The 14,432-nt window shown below is 39.4% G+C and overlaps 1 protein-coding gene across 2 annotated transcripts in view; it reads right to left on the reverse strand.

The window, feature by feature from the left end:
- The window catches only part of epc2 (enhancer of polycomb 2), a 53,963-nt gene that overhangs the window by 17,482 nt on the left and 22,049 nt on the right, over window positions 1-14,432 (reverse strand). The window contains exons 2-7 of one of the 2 annotated variants that reach the window (XM_078403360.1): window positions 11,404-11,563; window positions 7,821-7,966; window positions 6,934-7,140; window positions 5,578-5,726; window positions 5,295-5,430; window positions 1,945-2,139 (exon numbers count right to left, since the gene is read on the reverse strand). In XM_078403360.1, the coding sequence (XP_078259486.1) occupies window positions 1,945-2,139; window positions 5,295-5,430; window positions 5,578-5,726; window positions 6,934-7,140; window positions 7,821-7,966; window positions 11,404-11,563 (993 nt within the window). Of the gene's footprint in view, window positions 1-1,944; window positions 2,143-5,294; window positions 5,431-5,577; window positions 5,727-6,933; window positions 7,141-7,820; window positions 7,967-11,403; window positions 11,564-14,432 lie in introns of both variants that reach the window. The other variant, XM_078403359.1, reaches the window with a different exon arrangement.

Consider the following 14,432-nt stretch of genomic DNA (forward strand, 5'->3'; position numbering starts at 1 on the left):
TCTCCTCAGAAACTGAGGTACTGTAGATTAGAGGATTAAAAATTAGCACTGCATTGCTCTCCACTTTTACACGCTAGGGAATTCCCTCACGATCAGTTATTGTTATTGAGAGTTATAAAATATTGTGGGCGAAAACGAGTACATGTGTTTGTGTGAAAGGGGCGACATTCCGAAAACATTTGACCAGACATTCCGAAAACATTTGAACAGTGTCCAGTTCTGGTCTCCACATAACAGGTGGAATGATACAACTGCACTGTAGAGTGTACAGAAGAGACTCATTAAGATGTTGCTTGGAATGGAATGTTTCATTTATGAGCAGAGACCGGATAGGCTGGGTTTGTTTTCCTTAGAGCAGAAGTAGCAAATAGAGGTCCACAGTTATGAGAGACACAAGTTACAAAGACAATACGAAACATTTTGCCTTGGCAAAGGTGTCGATGGACGGAGGGCATTGCTTCAAGGAGAGGATTAAAAGCTTGAGAGGGGATCCAAGGAAGAATTTTGTTCACCCAAGGCTTCAATTATCTTACTGCCTGAGAAAGTGGTGGACGCAGGTGCTCTCACAATATTTCAGCAGCATCTGGACAAACACTTCAATTGCCACGGGAGAGTAGCACAGGAGATCATTCAATACATCATATCCACTGCATGAGAGTAACTCATAAATACAATTAGGGCTTAGTCCTTCCTCAAGCACATTTTTTTAAATTGCATGTGCACTTGGAAACATAATGCTGGTCAAGGCTATAATGATATGGGAAACATCTCCTGCCAGTAACGATGCTCATTTCCATGAGTGGTAGATAAATTTTCGAAATTATAAATATGCACAAGTCATCAGTAGGGGGGGGGTTGCCAGGCCCGCAGGAGAGGTTTGGGTCGTACACACTTGGCTAGTACAAATTGTAATTGTTCACAGCATCCACTGCTGAGCAAAATAAATGTTTGTAGCGTTTCAGTATTTTGACCCAGGTTTAATTCTGAAATTTTCTAATTAACGAAGATGAAGAAAATGTTCAAACTAAAACAGCTTTTTTCTTCAGGGTCTCTCTCAACACCAATTTAACATGTTTGGTTAAGCCATTTGCAGATATACTTAACCACATCTTGATTTACAGATTTAAAATTAAGAAAATAATCATCCAATAAGTCAAGTCATTTTTAATTTGAATGTTTGCAAAGGTTATCAAATCAGCATTCCATGCACAGAACAAAAGTCACCACGGTACATGAAACCCTATTTTCCCAGTAATCCACATTGGTCGAGGCCCATAAATTGAGTCCCAAATAATCAATGCAGGAATTTTGCAGGCAGCATTTCTGACCCAATATGAGGCACCCTCAGGAAATATCATTTTTCCTCAGCCTTCTCACAAATTCCTTATTGCCTTTCATCTCCCCTATCTAAAACTTTGAGCTACAAGCCAAACGCCTATGTTTGGTGAATTGCTAAAAGACCACGATTAATAAATGGTTTTACATTATAAACCTTATTCAGAACAATTACTAGCCTGTAAGGCTTCTTCCCAGTGGTGAATCACTCCCAGATTCCAAGACAAAATAAGTCACTGGAACCTTCTGAACTTGCAAGACATCCCATATACCCAGAGAATTTCCCGAAAATCCAATTATATTTGCCGTTAAAAAATGCACTGACATGGCAATGTAAAATAAAACTACTTAGCCTTTGATGCCAATATCAATGAGGAAACCCATTTCACATCGTATCTCGAAATGATTGTTGAAAACAATGGAGATTGGGAATAAAATCATATTAGGTTTCATCCTATAACGTTATCAACGCTAAAAATAATAGATGCTAGCAAAGTCAACATTATCCTACTTAGTTAGAACAGGTTACTAAACTTGGAGCAGAATATCATATTGCTGCAATAACATGTTGAGCCTGCTGTTAATTTGCTTACTGAAAAAACTGGGTACCTGTGTGTAAGACTCTTCATCAGAACTGAGGAAGTCATACTGCTTAATATCCCTCAAGGGTGGTTGCGATTCTGTGCTAGGCTGAGGGTGCAAAACAATACACTCTGAAGTTTTATGTTTCTTCTTCACGTATTTCTTCTTTACTCGAACAACATCAGTCACCTCCTCTTTAAGTGATATCAGGTGTGGAGTCTGCTGCTTTAAAGGCAAGCAAAACAAAACTAAATTAGATAATTTCCAGGTGAACACATCAAACACTCCCAACTATAACAGGTCTTTTTGGAATATTACATTCTTGCCAATAGACCATCTTTAACATAAATATCAGGATGATCAGTTTAAGAAAAGCCTCAACTGGAAAAAAAACGCCTGTCCATTTTTGGCACATGCTGCATGATCCGTTGCGGTGGGTGTTCCAGCACTTTATTTTTTTACTCAAGATTCAAATATCTGCAGTTTCTTGTGCCTCCAATATCACAGCGACTGCCTTTTCTTACAACAATTCAAAACAAATATTTCCCGTTCTTACTCCCTGTAATCCTGCTCACATTTTTAAAAATAAATAACTTCTACTTCATCCATTTTAGGTGGCAACAGTGCCAAGCACCAACTTAGTCAATGAACCACCTCCAAATTCTTAAATTGAAGATAAAATGGCACTAACTTCCTGATTAAAATAAATGATCTTTCTATTATATCAATAATTCACATTTTTCTTTGAAAATCTAATATCATAAGGCTCCACTGTTCCAGTGAAAATATTGTTGTAGTATTATTCTAAGGAATTAAAGTTGTTAAATACTTTTGTTCATTTGAGGTTGTTTTTAACCTTAAACATGAATTTTAATTATCCAAAATTAGACAAATTAGGAAATTAAAATATAACATGGGGATCCTGGGACCGTTTCAATTTGAATTACCAGTTCATATCACATCTGTATGATTTCCCCTGTACTCAAATTTGTGCAGGTCTTTTCATCACCACAATCAAATTTGAAATATATTTTGGGATAAAAAAACAATATACTTATAACCCAAGTACACAAGTTACATAAAGTTAGTCATAATCAAACTGCAGTCCTCCTTTTTACAACTTAATCACCCATCAATTCCACTCACTGAGACAGACAAAAAAACATTTAAATGGAGAACACAACACAGCAAAACTGTTCAACAATGTCACAGGGCTGAATTATGGGGAATGCTAGATAGATTAAAAGTCGATTGCTGAACCTTGGATAAGACTGTGAATACGCAAGTTTAAAAGTAGGGATGATATTTCATTGCATAGTGCGCGTGTGGCAAAAATGAGATGCAGATAGTGAAGCAGTGGCAAAGTTTGCTGATAAATTTGAAGTTAATGGCAATTGAAAATGTATCTGCAGAACAGGTGTATAACACTGATGAGTTCACCATGTATTGATACTGCATTCCACAAAAAACCATTGCCCAGAATATTAAGGAGCACCTAACTGGAAATAAAAATTCTAAACATAAGCTCACAATTCTTGGCTACAGCAATGCAGTGCAAGCTCATATTAATGATTAAAAGGTGCACCCACGGACCTTTAAAGGGGTGACAATATCTTGTTACCATGGTAGATTGCACAAGAAACAGTGGTTGCAATGGAACTATGTCTGGATGGTTTAAAAGTTAATTGCTACTGGAAACAAGAGCACACTGCCACTCTGTGGGCTTCAATTCAAAGTGTAAAAAATACTCTTGCTTTTAGATAATTGTTCAGCCTACCCTAAAGCAGAATATTAAGTCAAAGATATTTATAGTGGACTGTTTCATCCTCCTATCTATACCCCTTTTATTCAGCCCAATGACTTGGACATGTTGCATTCACAGAAATGTTAATTTAGACCCAGTTCATGCATCCTTTCTCATGATAGTGAATAATGGGAAGCCTGTTGCATCGTTCACATGCTTGTAAAGCTGTAGCAAGTAAGAATGTCCTTGTTCCATTCCCGATACATATGATAAGTAAGCATTCTTGACTCGTTCATACATGAATTTAACCTAAAAAATGTCATGTGGTCACTCTTTTCAGCCTGGGGTCAAGCTGATAATATGTGTAGGAAAGAACTGCAGATGCTGGTTTAAAATCGAAGATGTTGGAGTAACTCAGCGGGACAGGCAGCATCTCTGGAGAGAAGGAATGGGTAACGTTTCGGGTTGAGACCCTTCATGAAGCTGATAATGGTACATTGCAGCAAGGCAGGCACAAATAGTGGCTAACATGAACAGTTTGAGGAAGGGAAAGATATGGATCTTAACTGATATTAGAATTTCTAAATGAATGAAAACTATCTGAGAATTCAACTATGCAAAAGGTGTGATAGACTCAAAATATCTTGAAGTAAACAAAGGTATGACAAAAGAAAATCTGGAGGAATGTGTGAATTGGCAATTGCTTATCAACCCGCTAAGAGAGCGTGAACAAGGTTCGGGATGACGAGAAGCAACAAGTAGATGAGGAAGTAAGTACAGAAGAAGGTGAAGTTGAAGAAAGAATTGTTATTGATACATGCATCAAGCGTGAAATTTAATTGCAGGATGAAAACAAAAAACTTTATTACAAAAAAAATGTCTATTTATTTGATTCAAACAAATGTAAAGAGAAACCCTAGTACATAAAGAAAGCTACTTTGGAACAGTGGGGAATACTTTTGAGACATCTGAGAAGATTAGTGAGAAACAATCTAGTGTGGATTATCCACTTCCTTCTACCTCTGATGAACAAGTATTTCCGACCCTGATGTAATCTGAGCTACCATTAATTATAACACATTGGAGATGGAAGTATGGCGCAATTAAAAGGATACTTTTCCGCTTTCAAGTTTATTGTATATGTGTGCTTCAACAGCATTAAGTATAAATGACAATTCAGTACTGCTTTTCAGTTGTAAGCCGCATATAATATTTCATGATTTCTGGCAGCATTCATGATAGTTCACTTTTCTACTGCAAGCTTCATTCTGCTTCTTAAAAAAAATGATACAGCAATAAATATGCAGTCAACTGGTCAGCCTTGGGGTTATGCCTGTCTTTACATAGGGGAGTTCTTGTGGTGATTTTTGTGACCTGGCATTGGTAGGTCCCAACAGTGACACACTAGAATGTTTCAATGTGCATTTCAATTTTCTGTGCAGGTTAAACTAACTTTGAAAAATGATGTCATGCTGATCCCAAACTCAATCAGCTTCAAGTTAAGAATTGTCGTAAATTTTGCTAACAAACCTGAGTAACAGAATATTTAAAAAAATACTGGTAACTTAATACGAATTATTTCAATATCAATTAATTCAATTACGTGTATTGAATTAGCCTTTTTTTTTCTTACCTTAACAGTTTTGTTTTCTGGTGCTTTGTAATGATTGCCATTGTGAAGAGATGCTGGAGTGTTGGAGACTGCCTTTTCTTGTTTTTGAGTCCTCAGCTCACACATAACTTCACCACCAAAGTCGCCCATGTGGTACCTATTTAAACAGTATAGCTTCAGCATTTTCTATCAATCGAGGAAAGTTGCTTTTGTGCAGTAATCAATTAGTAATACCAATCAGAATTCAAATCAGATAGCGAAGAGGGCAATATTTCATTAACAGTTCAAATAGTTATGATCATACCTCTTCTCGACCACACCTAATGTAAGGTGAAGCAAATCCCTTTTGGTTTTTTCCCTCCTCTTAATCATTTCTAGGATGGTAACTGCTCGACTGAATTCTCTACGCAGCTTCAACATTTTCTCATATGAAGCTTCATCATTTTTACGATTCTGTGAAAAAAAATACATACATTAAGCTTTATTCGAGATATACCCAACAGTAAAAGCACAGAGAGCATAATAGATAGAGTGCACAGAGAATCATATTTTCCCCCATTCAAATATAATATATTGCATAAAGTAATATGCACCCATGAATTGTGGCTTAAAAAAGCCACACCCAGGGAGAACAATTCTGTGGAATCTTCATACTGGCATCAAGCATTCATACACAACATTGAACAATGATTTCCTTCTACTGTTCTGACCTGTTAGCAATTTAAAAACTCTGAACACCTTAACAGACATGTTCATGTCCATATGGGGATAGCAGTCACTCAATTTAGCCCCACTTCACAACTGCATTCTGAAGATCATGGTCACAGTTCAGCACATAAATAGAACCTGCAGCTAACCAAGTCCATGCCGACCTTTGTAGTCAACCTTCTTTATACAATTATCTGGATGCTTCTTAAACGTTGTTAGAGCAGCCTCAACCACTTCCTCGGCAATATATTACAGATTTCATTCATTTTCTGTGCAAGAAAACCTTTAAACACTTTGTATCAATGTGCTCATTACAATTTCCCTCTTTGAGGGAAATAATATTCTTACTATCCTTTTCAGAATTTTGCACAGCTTTTTCAGATCACCCCTCCTTCAGGGAAAACAAACTCTGCAGTAATACAGCCGAGATTTAGGTTGCATCTTGGCCCGCCCGGTAAAGCCACTTGAACCCCCAGGAATGAAGGAAATTACATAAAGTGGTGGACGTTGCTCAATCCATCACAGGTACTAATCTCCCCACCATCAAAAAGATCTATGGAAGGTACTGCCTCAAAAAGGCAGCCTGCATCATCCAGGACCTACCCCACCTGCCAGGCCACGCTCATTTCACTCCTGCCATTGGGAAAGTGGTATAGGAGTGTGAAAACCACAACCTCCAGGAATAGCTTCTTCCCTACAACCATTGGGCTATTGAACACCATAAACACCAACTAAACTTCAAACTATCTTGGTTGCAACTAGGGACTTTGAGCTTTTCCTTTGTTTTACACTTTAAAAAAATATTTTGTTTGTTTATTATGTTATCTTTCGAATACTGTGTTTACAGACCCATTTTGCTGTTGCAAGTAAGAATGTCATTGTTCAATTTCAGTGCATATGACAATGAAACACTCTTAACCTTTGCATGCAAGTAGCGAAACAGAATGCTCACCTTTCTAGTCTGCATCTTCTCAGTTCTCCTTCGAAAAGCAACATATGGATCGTTGTTAGTGGAACCATCTCTTTTTTCCTGTTTGACCAAGGGTATGAGGGAGGGTGCCCTACAGTTTTTGCGTTTCCTTGCCCAGTAATCGTGGACTGCTTTTATCAGGTAGTCATCTTCTTTCAAAAGCAGTTTGGCCTCTTGAATAGATACAAGCTGAAAAATAAGATGCCACAGATAGATGCAATGAATTGGTAATAGGAAAAAATGATAAAATAGTTCACTCTTCTTTTGGGACTCACATCAATATTAAACTTTAAGTTACCTCCACTTTGTATTAACAATGCATTTAAATTCCATTCAAATATCAGACTGCCACTGCACTAGACTTCCATTTTACAACTTTCATACCAGCCATCATCGTACCAGATTCTGATCAAACTTTGAACCAACTATGACATTCATAGTTTTTTAAAAATAATAGCACATTTGAGCCCATCAAGTAGAGCCAACAAAGTGGCATCTCAACTCATACTGCTACCAAATGTCAGTATTAATAGTTTGGAGAATTTTTCTGCCTTACTTTAGTGTTCAGATTTTCACATTTAGGCCATGTCAGAAATTGATACAACAGATTTTACAGCGCGTAGTAGTTTAGCATGAAGAGTTATTTATCAAAATGCATTTGCAACATTGCTGAACACTTGCTCTCCAGATTGTTTAATGCAGCAAATTTTTGTTTTTAATCGAACACACAGAAGATAAATACAAATCCGACCAAGGAAGCAAACCGCACCTGAAATTAAGTCACCTGTAGGGCATAGCACTAAATAATTTAATTCAAGATATTACAAAATCTGCACTATTACATAATAATAAATGTTGCAGCACAATACCTGATTTCCACTAGCCTTTTCCAATCGGTCAAACATTTCTTCAAACTGCAATGGTTTCATTTCCACCTTTCTATTTAGACGATTGAATAAGATTTCATCTTCAGAATCCATGTCATAATCAGGCTGTTCACTATCTAAATTAATAGCTAAAGAAAAGGAATGATTTAAAAATTCTCCATATTATTTAAAATAAAACTTAAAAAAAATCAGTGCTGACAAGACATTTAACACAATCCAATCTTTGCTAACAAAAATGTACACGAACCAGCTAATTTTATAACATATGTAAATTAACACAATTCCTTATACTTAAACAAAAACAGGTGCAAAGATATTTAAATCAACAGTCCAATTATAAACTAAATCACGTTCATCAGTTTTACATTTCTAAATTGCACGAGAATATAGCACAATATAGGAATAGGCACATCAGCCCACAATGTCTGTGCCAAGTTTATCTCCTCTACCTGCACGTGATCCATATCCCTTAATTTCCCGATATTTACATGCCTATCTTAAAGCCTCTTAAATACCACTATCCTATCTGCACTGTACAAATCCTTTGGAGCGTCGCATGACGTTTACACAATTATATGTTTGAACATATTCTAGTGAAGAGCTGAAGTGAAATAAAACTTGTAATACAACTGCGGCCTTGAAGAAGCTTTGAGTCAACAAATATGCAGGGCTGGAAGGATATGTACATCCAGGCAAAAGAATGAAAGAATGAATGAATAAGTTTACTGGCCAAGTATGTACACATACAAGGAATGTATCTTGGTGATCCGCTCGCAAGTAACAACACGAATATACAGTAAACAATTAAGAATAAAGCATAAAACATTAAGAATACACATTACAGTTTAAACATATGACTGAAATAAACCAGAGCAAAAAGAGACTACAGACTTTTGGTTATTGAGTAGAGTTACTACTCGCGAAAAAAAGCTGTTTTTATGTCTGGCTGTGACTGCTTTGACAGTCCGGAGTCGCCTTCCAGAGGGAAGTGCTTCAAAGAGTTTGCAGCCAGGGTGAGAGGGGTCAGAGATGATCTTGCCCGCTCGCTTCCTGGCCCTTGCAGTGTACAGTTCATCAATGGGGGGGGGGGGGGGGGGGGGGGAGGTTGCAGCCAACAACCTTCTCAGCTGATCAAACGATTCATTGCAGCCTCCAGATGTCGTGCTTGGTGGCTGAGCCAAACCAGACCATGATGGAGAAGGTGAGGACAGACTCTACGATAGCAGTATAGAATTGGACAATCATTGCCTGTGGCAGATTGTGTTTCCTCAGCTGCCGCAGGAACTACATCCTCTGTTGGGCATTTTTGACTGTGGAGTCGATGGTAGCCCCCCATTTAAGGTCCTTGGAGATACGGTCCTGTGACATCCTACGTCAGCTTTTGCAGGGCCGTTGCATTGCCACTAAGACCCGGATCTGGGTTCAACAACGACAAGCCGCAGTTCACAGCAGAACTCAGACAGCTCCGCCAGTCAAAAGATGAGGCCTACAGGAGCGGGGATGCAGACCTCTACAGGCAAGCCAAGCTGAGAAGAGGAATCAGAACTGCCAAGGAAAGGTACTCTGAGAAGCTGAGGAGCAAGTTCTCAGCTAATGACTCTACTTCACTTTGGAAGGGCTTGCAAGAAATCCCCCGCTCCTTGGACATTCGTCAGCTGACCAACGACCTGAACTATAAGAAAATAACTGCAGATGCTGGTACAAATCGATTTATTCACAAAATGCTGGAGTAACTCAGCAGGTCAGGCAGCATCTCGGGAGAGAAGGAATGGGTGACGTTTCGGGTCGAGACCCTTCTTCAGACTGATGTCAGGGTGGCGGGACAAAGGAAGGATATAGGTGGAGACAGGAAGATAGAGGGAGATCTGGGAAGGAGGAGGGGAAGGGAGGGACAGAGGAGCTATCTGAAGTTGGAGAAGTCGACGTTCATACCACCGGGCTGCAAACTGCCCAGGCGAAATATGAGGTGCTGCTCCTCCAATTTCCGGCGGGCCTCACTATGGCACTGGAGGAGGCCCATGACAGAGAGGTCAGACTGGGAATGGGAGGGGGAGTTAAAGTGCTGGGCCACCGGGAGATCAGTTTTGTTAATGCGGACCGAGGGCAGGTGTTCAGTGAAGCGATCGCCGAGCCTGCGCTTGGTTTCGCCGATATAAATAAGTTGACATCTAGAGCAGCGGATGCAATAGATGAGGTTGGAGGAGGTGCAGGTAAACCTCTGTCTCACCTGGAAAGACTGTTTGGGTCCTTTGATGGAGTTGAGGGGGGAGGTAAAGGGACAGGTGTTGCATCTCGTGCGGTTGCAGGGGAAAGTGCCCGGGGTTGGGGTGGTTTGGGTAGGAAGGGACGAGTGGACCAGGGAGTTACGGACGGAACGGTCTCTGCGGAACGGAGAGAGGGGAGGGGATGGGAAGATATGGCCAGTGGTGGGGTGCCGTTGTAGGTGACGGAAATGTTGGTGGATGGTGGACGACCTGAACGTTGGTCAGCTGCAGGACATAATCCTGGGACACCCTCCCCCAATCACCACTTCACACCTACTCACAGCCTGACTCCATTCTGCAAAGGGTGGACCCTTCCCCACCCACTCCTTCCCAATCACACCTACTCACAACCCGATTCCAGTCTGCAAAGACTGGGCCCTCCCCCCCCCCCCCCCCCCCCCCCGCAATCACCACTTCACACCCACTTACAGCCTGACTCCAGTCTGCAAAGACTGGGCCCACGTCTACTACACACTCCCTCCTTGCTGCCCAACATCAGTCTGGCCACTTCTCCATCTCCAACAATAGAAATTGAGGAGGTGGAGAGGCCAGTCAGGACAGAAAAGCTGGAAATCTCCAGGACCGGACAATGTTTCGCCCTCTACCCTCAAGCTCTGTGCCGAACAACTGGCATCAGTCTGCACAGACATTTTCAACCAGTCCCTGCAAACCTGTACTGTCCCTGCCTGCTTCAAAGTTTCCACTATTGTCCCTGTACCCAAAAAGACAAGGATCACTGGTCTTAATGACTACAGGCCTGTCGCACTGACTGTAGTCATGAAGACCTTTGAAAGACGTGCTGGCCCAGCTGAAAAAAATCTCAAAACCCCTGCTGGACCCTCTGCAGTTTGTATATCAGGCCAATAGATCGGTGGATGACACAGTCATCCTCCAGCACCTAGACCGCAAGGGGACCTATGCAAGGATTTTGTTTGTGGACTTTAGCTCTGCATTTAACACCATTGTGCCAGAGCTACTACACTCCAAACTCTCCCAGCTGACAGTGGATCATCAACTTCCTGGCAGACAGGAAGGAGCATGCGAGGCTGGGAAAGCACATCTCGGAATATACATGGCAAAATTAAGAAAAATGTGAACTTGAAAGATTGAGCAATGACGTGATTTTAAAGCATACAAATATATCATATTCATTAGAATCTCATTAAACATTATGTTGGAATGTGACTACTGAAAAAAAAAAAATGCCTCCCGCATATTAGAATCACCTTTGAACTGTTCCAAAGCTACAAACTGGTGAGGTTGCTGTCATTTACAAAACAATCAGATGGTTGCCAACTTACGTTGAATATGAATGAGTTGTTTAGGAACCTTGAATTCTCCCCTGTATAGACGATCGTAGTAAGAAACATTACTCTCTGCCTCAGGCACTGGAATAACCATATTCTCCCTTTTTTCTCTGAAGACCTGCTGGGCTGAAATTGCTCTCTGCAAATGATGTTCCTGAAAAGGAGAGTACATTATTTTATAGCAAGAAAAATAAAAATAAATTCAGGGTTACCAGAAGATTGAGCAGTACAAAACTATCTAAAATTAAAAGGCAATAAATTTGATTCCTGGCTTATTACAATGTTGATGAATTCTAAAAAGGCACAAAAATAGGCAAACATTTTCTAGCTACAAATGCAGAGCAGAGAACAAAAGAAAACAACCACTACTTTCTGCAAATTGAACATATACACATGCAGATACCTGCGCTAGTGAGGATTTGGAATTATCATGATACTCTATTGCAGAACAGCCAGATAACATTCTGGGCATATTCCCAACAAACAAATACTTGGTCAGCCACAGAAGAATTATGTAGTCTTTGTAAACAAGTCAATTTCAGAAGGGGAAGAAAATGGAACTTTCTACTATATATCCAACACAATAAGCTTTTGAAAATGGAGACTCATACTTTTAAGTAGCATTCAAGTACAGCTTAGCTTGTAACTGAGTCGAATGCTATCCGTTTTCATTAAAGATAGCAAATCACCTGTCATTACATTTTCTTAATGGCTTAGTTTACACAAGGTGCCTGCTTGCGAGTATTGTGAAAAATACAGCAGAGTTAGAATTCAAAGGAATAGATAAGATTCCGAGACACCATGTTGACAATAGAAATGTGTAATAAAAGACAAAGTCCCTTAGATACTCTATTTTATATCTAAGGTTAGAATTGCTAAGGACCAGGACCAGCTAGCCAAGAGAGCAATGAGGCATGAAGCACAGGGAAGGCTGATCTAAAAATGATTCCAGTCAAGCCTGATTGTACTGGTTTCCCAGTTGGTTGTTGAAGACGGTGTTGGTTGAGTCATATCACTGAGGAAAACATGGTAAGAGGTTATGATCGCAAGAAGAGAATGGATCATCCTTTTGAAACACTTGGCAGAGGTGCAGCCAAAGTGAAGTACTTCCAATAGTTGATTTGAGCTGAATGCATGAGGAAATAACTATTCCACCTGCAGTGAAAAATAAAGAGGGCATAAAAGATGTACCACATTATCTAAATCAGTGCATGGAAGTTGTTCTTAATCAACGTCTATTTCCTCCCCCCCACCTCCCAACCAAAGCATATGTAACTATAAATTTGATTATTTAGTCATCTACTTCAATGGTATTAACGGGTCTTTGCTATGTGCAAAGACTGCCTTGAGTATTATTTGAGGGACTGCTGACATGACCTCAATGATTAAACTTCAAAGCTATTTAACTGTCCAAAGTATTTTGGAGCATTTTATTGTTACATCTTTTCCTTTCCAGCCTATTAGTCATATCCAAATTCTTCCAAGCATGATATAAATCTAGTGATCCATGGTATGGAAACTCTGACACACTGAGGTCAACAATATGCCATCTAATCGGATCAAATTTGCTGCTTCATTTTGCAGGTGGGAGCTGTAATTAATGCTATTTTATTTGGTAAATATTTACATCATTAGAAATCTTGCCAATGACTCTTCCTCACAACATCCTACCACTCATCTCAACCTCTAGAAAACTGCATTGCATCTAATTCAATCAGTATCTTTGCTTATGGCAGTAATTTGACAAACAGGATAATTTTAATATGGAGTCTATATTATTGGGTTTCAACTGTACCTGAAATTTGAAAGGTGTTTCCTAGCTCGTGTGCTGTGAAGGGATTGGCTTGAAAGCAGCTCAAAGCACCAGAGCACCAAAAGGTCCCACATAATTGCCTTTTATAATATAAACTGAGCAGCCCTGCAAAATGGGAAGTAAACAGGCAGAGTGAATGATTACAAGGTTGCAGCCTAAATATGTGAGGTTGTAAAAGTTTTGCATCTAATATGTACCCATAGCATCCCACGTTCTTATGAGGTCAGAATGTAGCCTCAGAAATTCACTAAATCTACTTCAACCTCAAGGTAAAGTATTTTAATATTCTATTCACAAGATAGGATAACATTTTTGTTAACCTTTTTCATCAGAGAAGGTCCATTTATTTCTATCACAGGACATGATCAGTTATTTATTGATAAGAATATCTACCCAGGGCTTGCTAGGGACATTGTTCAAGACATGGAACCCTAACCTTACTCTTGGGCTTAAGGCATTTCCATGGTCAGAGGAATGAACAAAAAGAGGGGAGATAAAAGTAAGGGTGGGAAAGAAATTGGGGCAGAAATCAGTGAGGAAAATCAAGAAAAAGAGGAAGGACAAATTAATAAAACAAATTAATTTTCATCCTTCTCTAGAATTACAATACCACGTTAGCACTCCACAACTCTTTACAAATGGGTAATTGCCTGGAATTATACACACAAAGATGATCGTAACTTCAGCGAGTGTATAGCACACTCAATATTTGAACAACTTCCTCTTTTCACATTCATAGTTCACAATACTTGCTTCTTAATATAGCTTACGCATATTAACATTCTCAACTCCTTGACTCCATTCAAAAATAAGGTACATTTCCATTTCTTCCTGGTTCTTTCCCCTCATTCCCTGTATCAACCCACACCATGTAAAAGTTGCAAAATGGCAAGCAATAAAGTAGAAGTTAAAGATTTTATAAAAGGGTGAAAACTTTTAAATACCAGAAGCTGAAAATTCATAATACAGCACTACAATTTTGTGCTTTAAACACTGATCTCAAAGTTCAACTTTGTGTGTCACACATGTGCTGTCGTTTTAAAAAATTGTATTCAGTCCTCCATTTGCATGTCAAATTTACACAGCCGCCAATGGGCACATTCAATGAATTCACCAAGTGTACAATTTGTGTTTTGACATTATACACACAAAATACACGTGCACACCCAGGTTCCAAAAACAGCACGCTTAATTGGAGCTTGGATCCCTG

The sequence above is a fragment of the Rhinoraja longicauda genome, chromosome 8 (genome assembly GCF_053455715.1).
Source record: "Rhinoraja longicauda isolate Sanriku21f chromosome 8, sRhiLon1.1, whole genome shotgun sequence".
Lineage (NCBI taxonomy): Eukaryota > Metazoa > Chordata > Chondrichthyes > Rajiformes > Arhynchobatidae > Rhinoraja > Rhinoraja longicauda.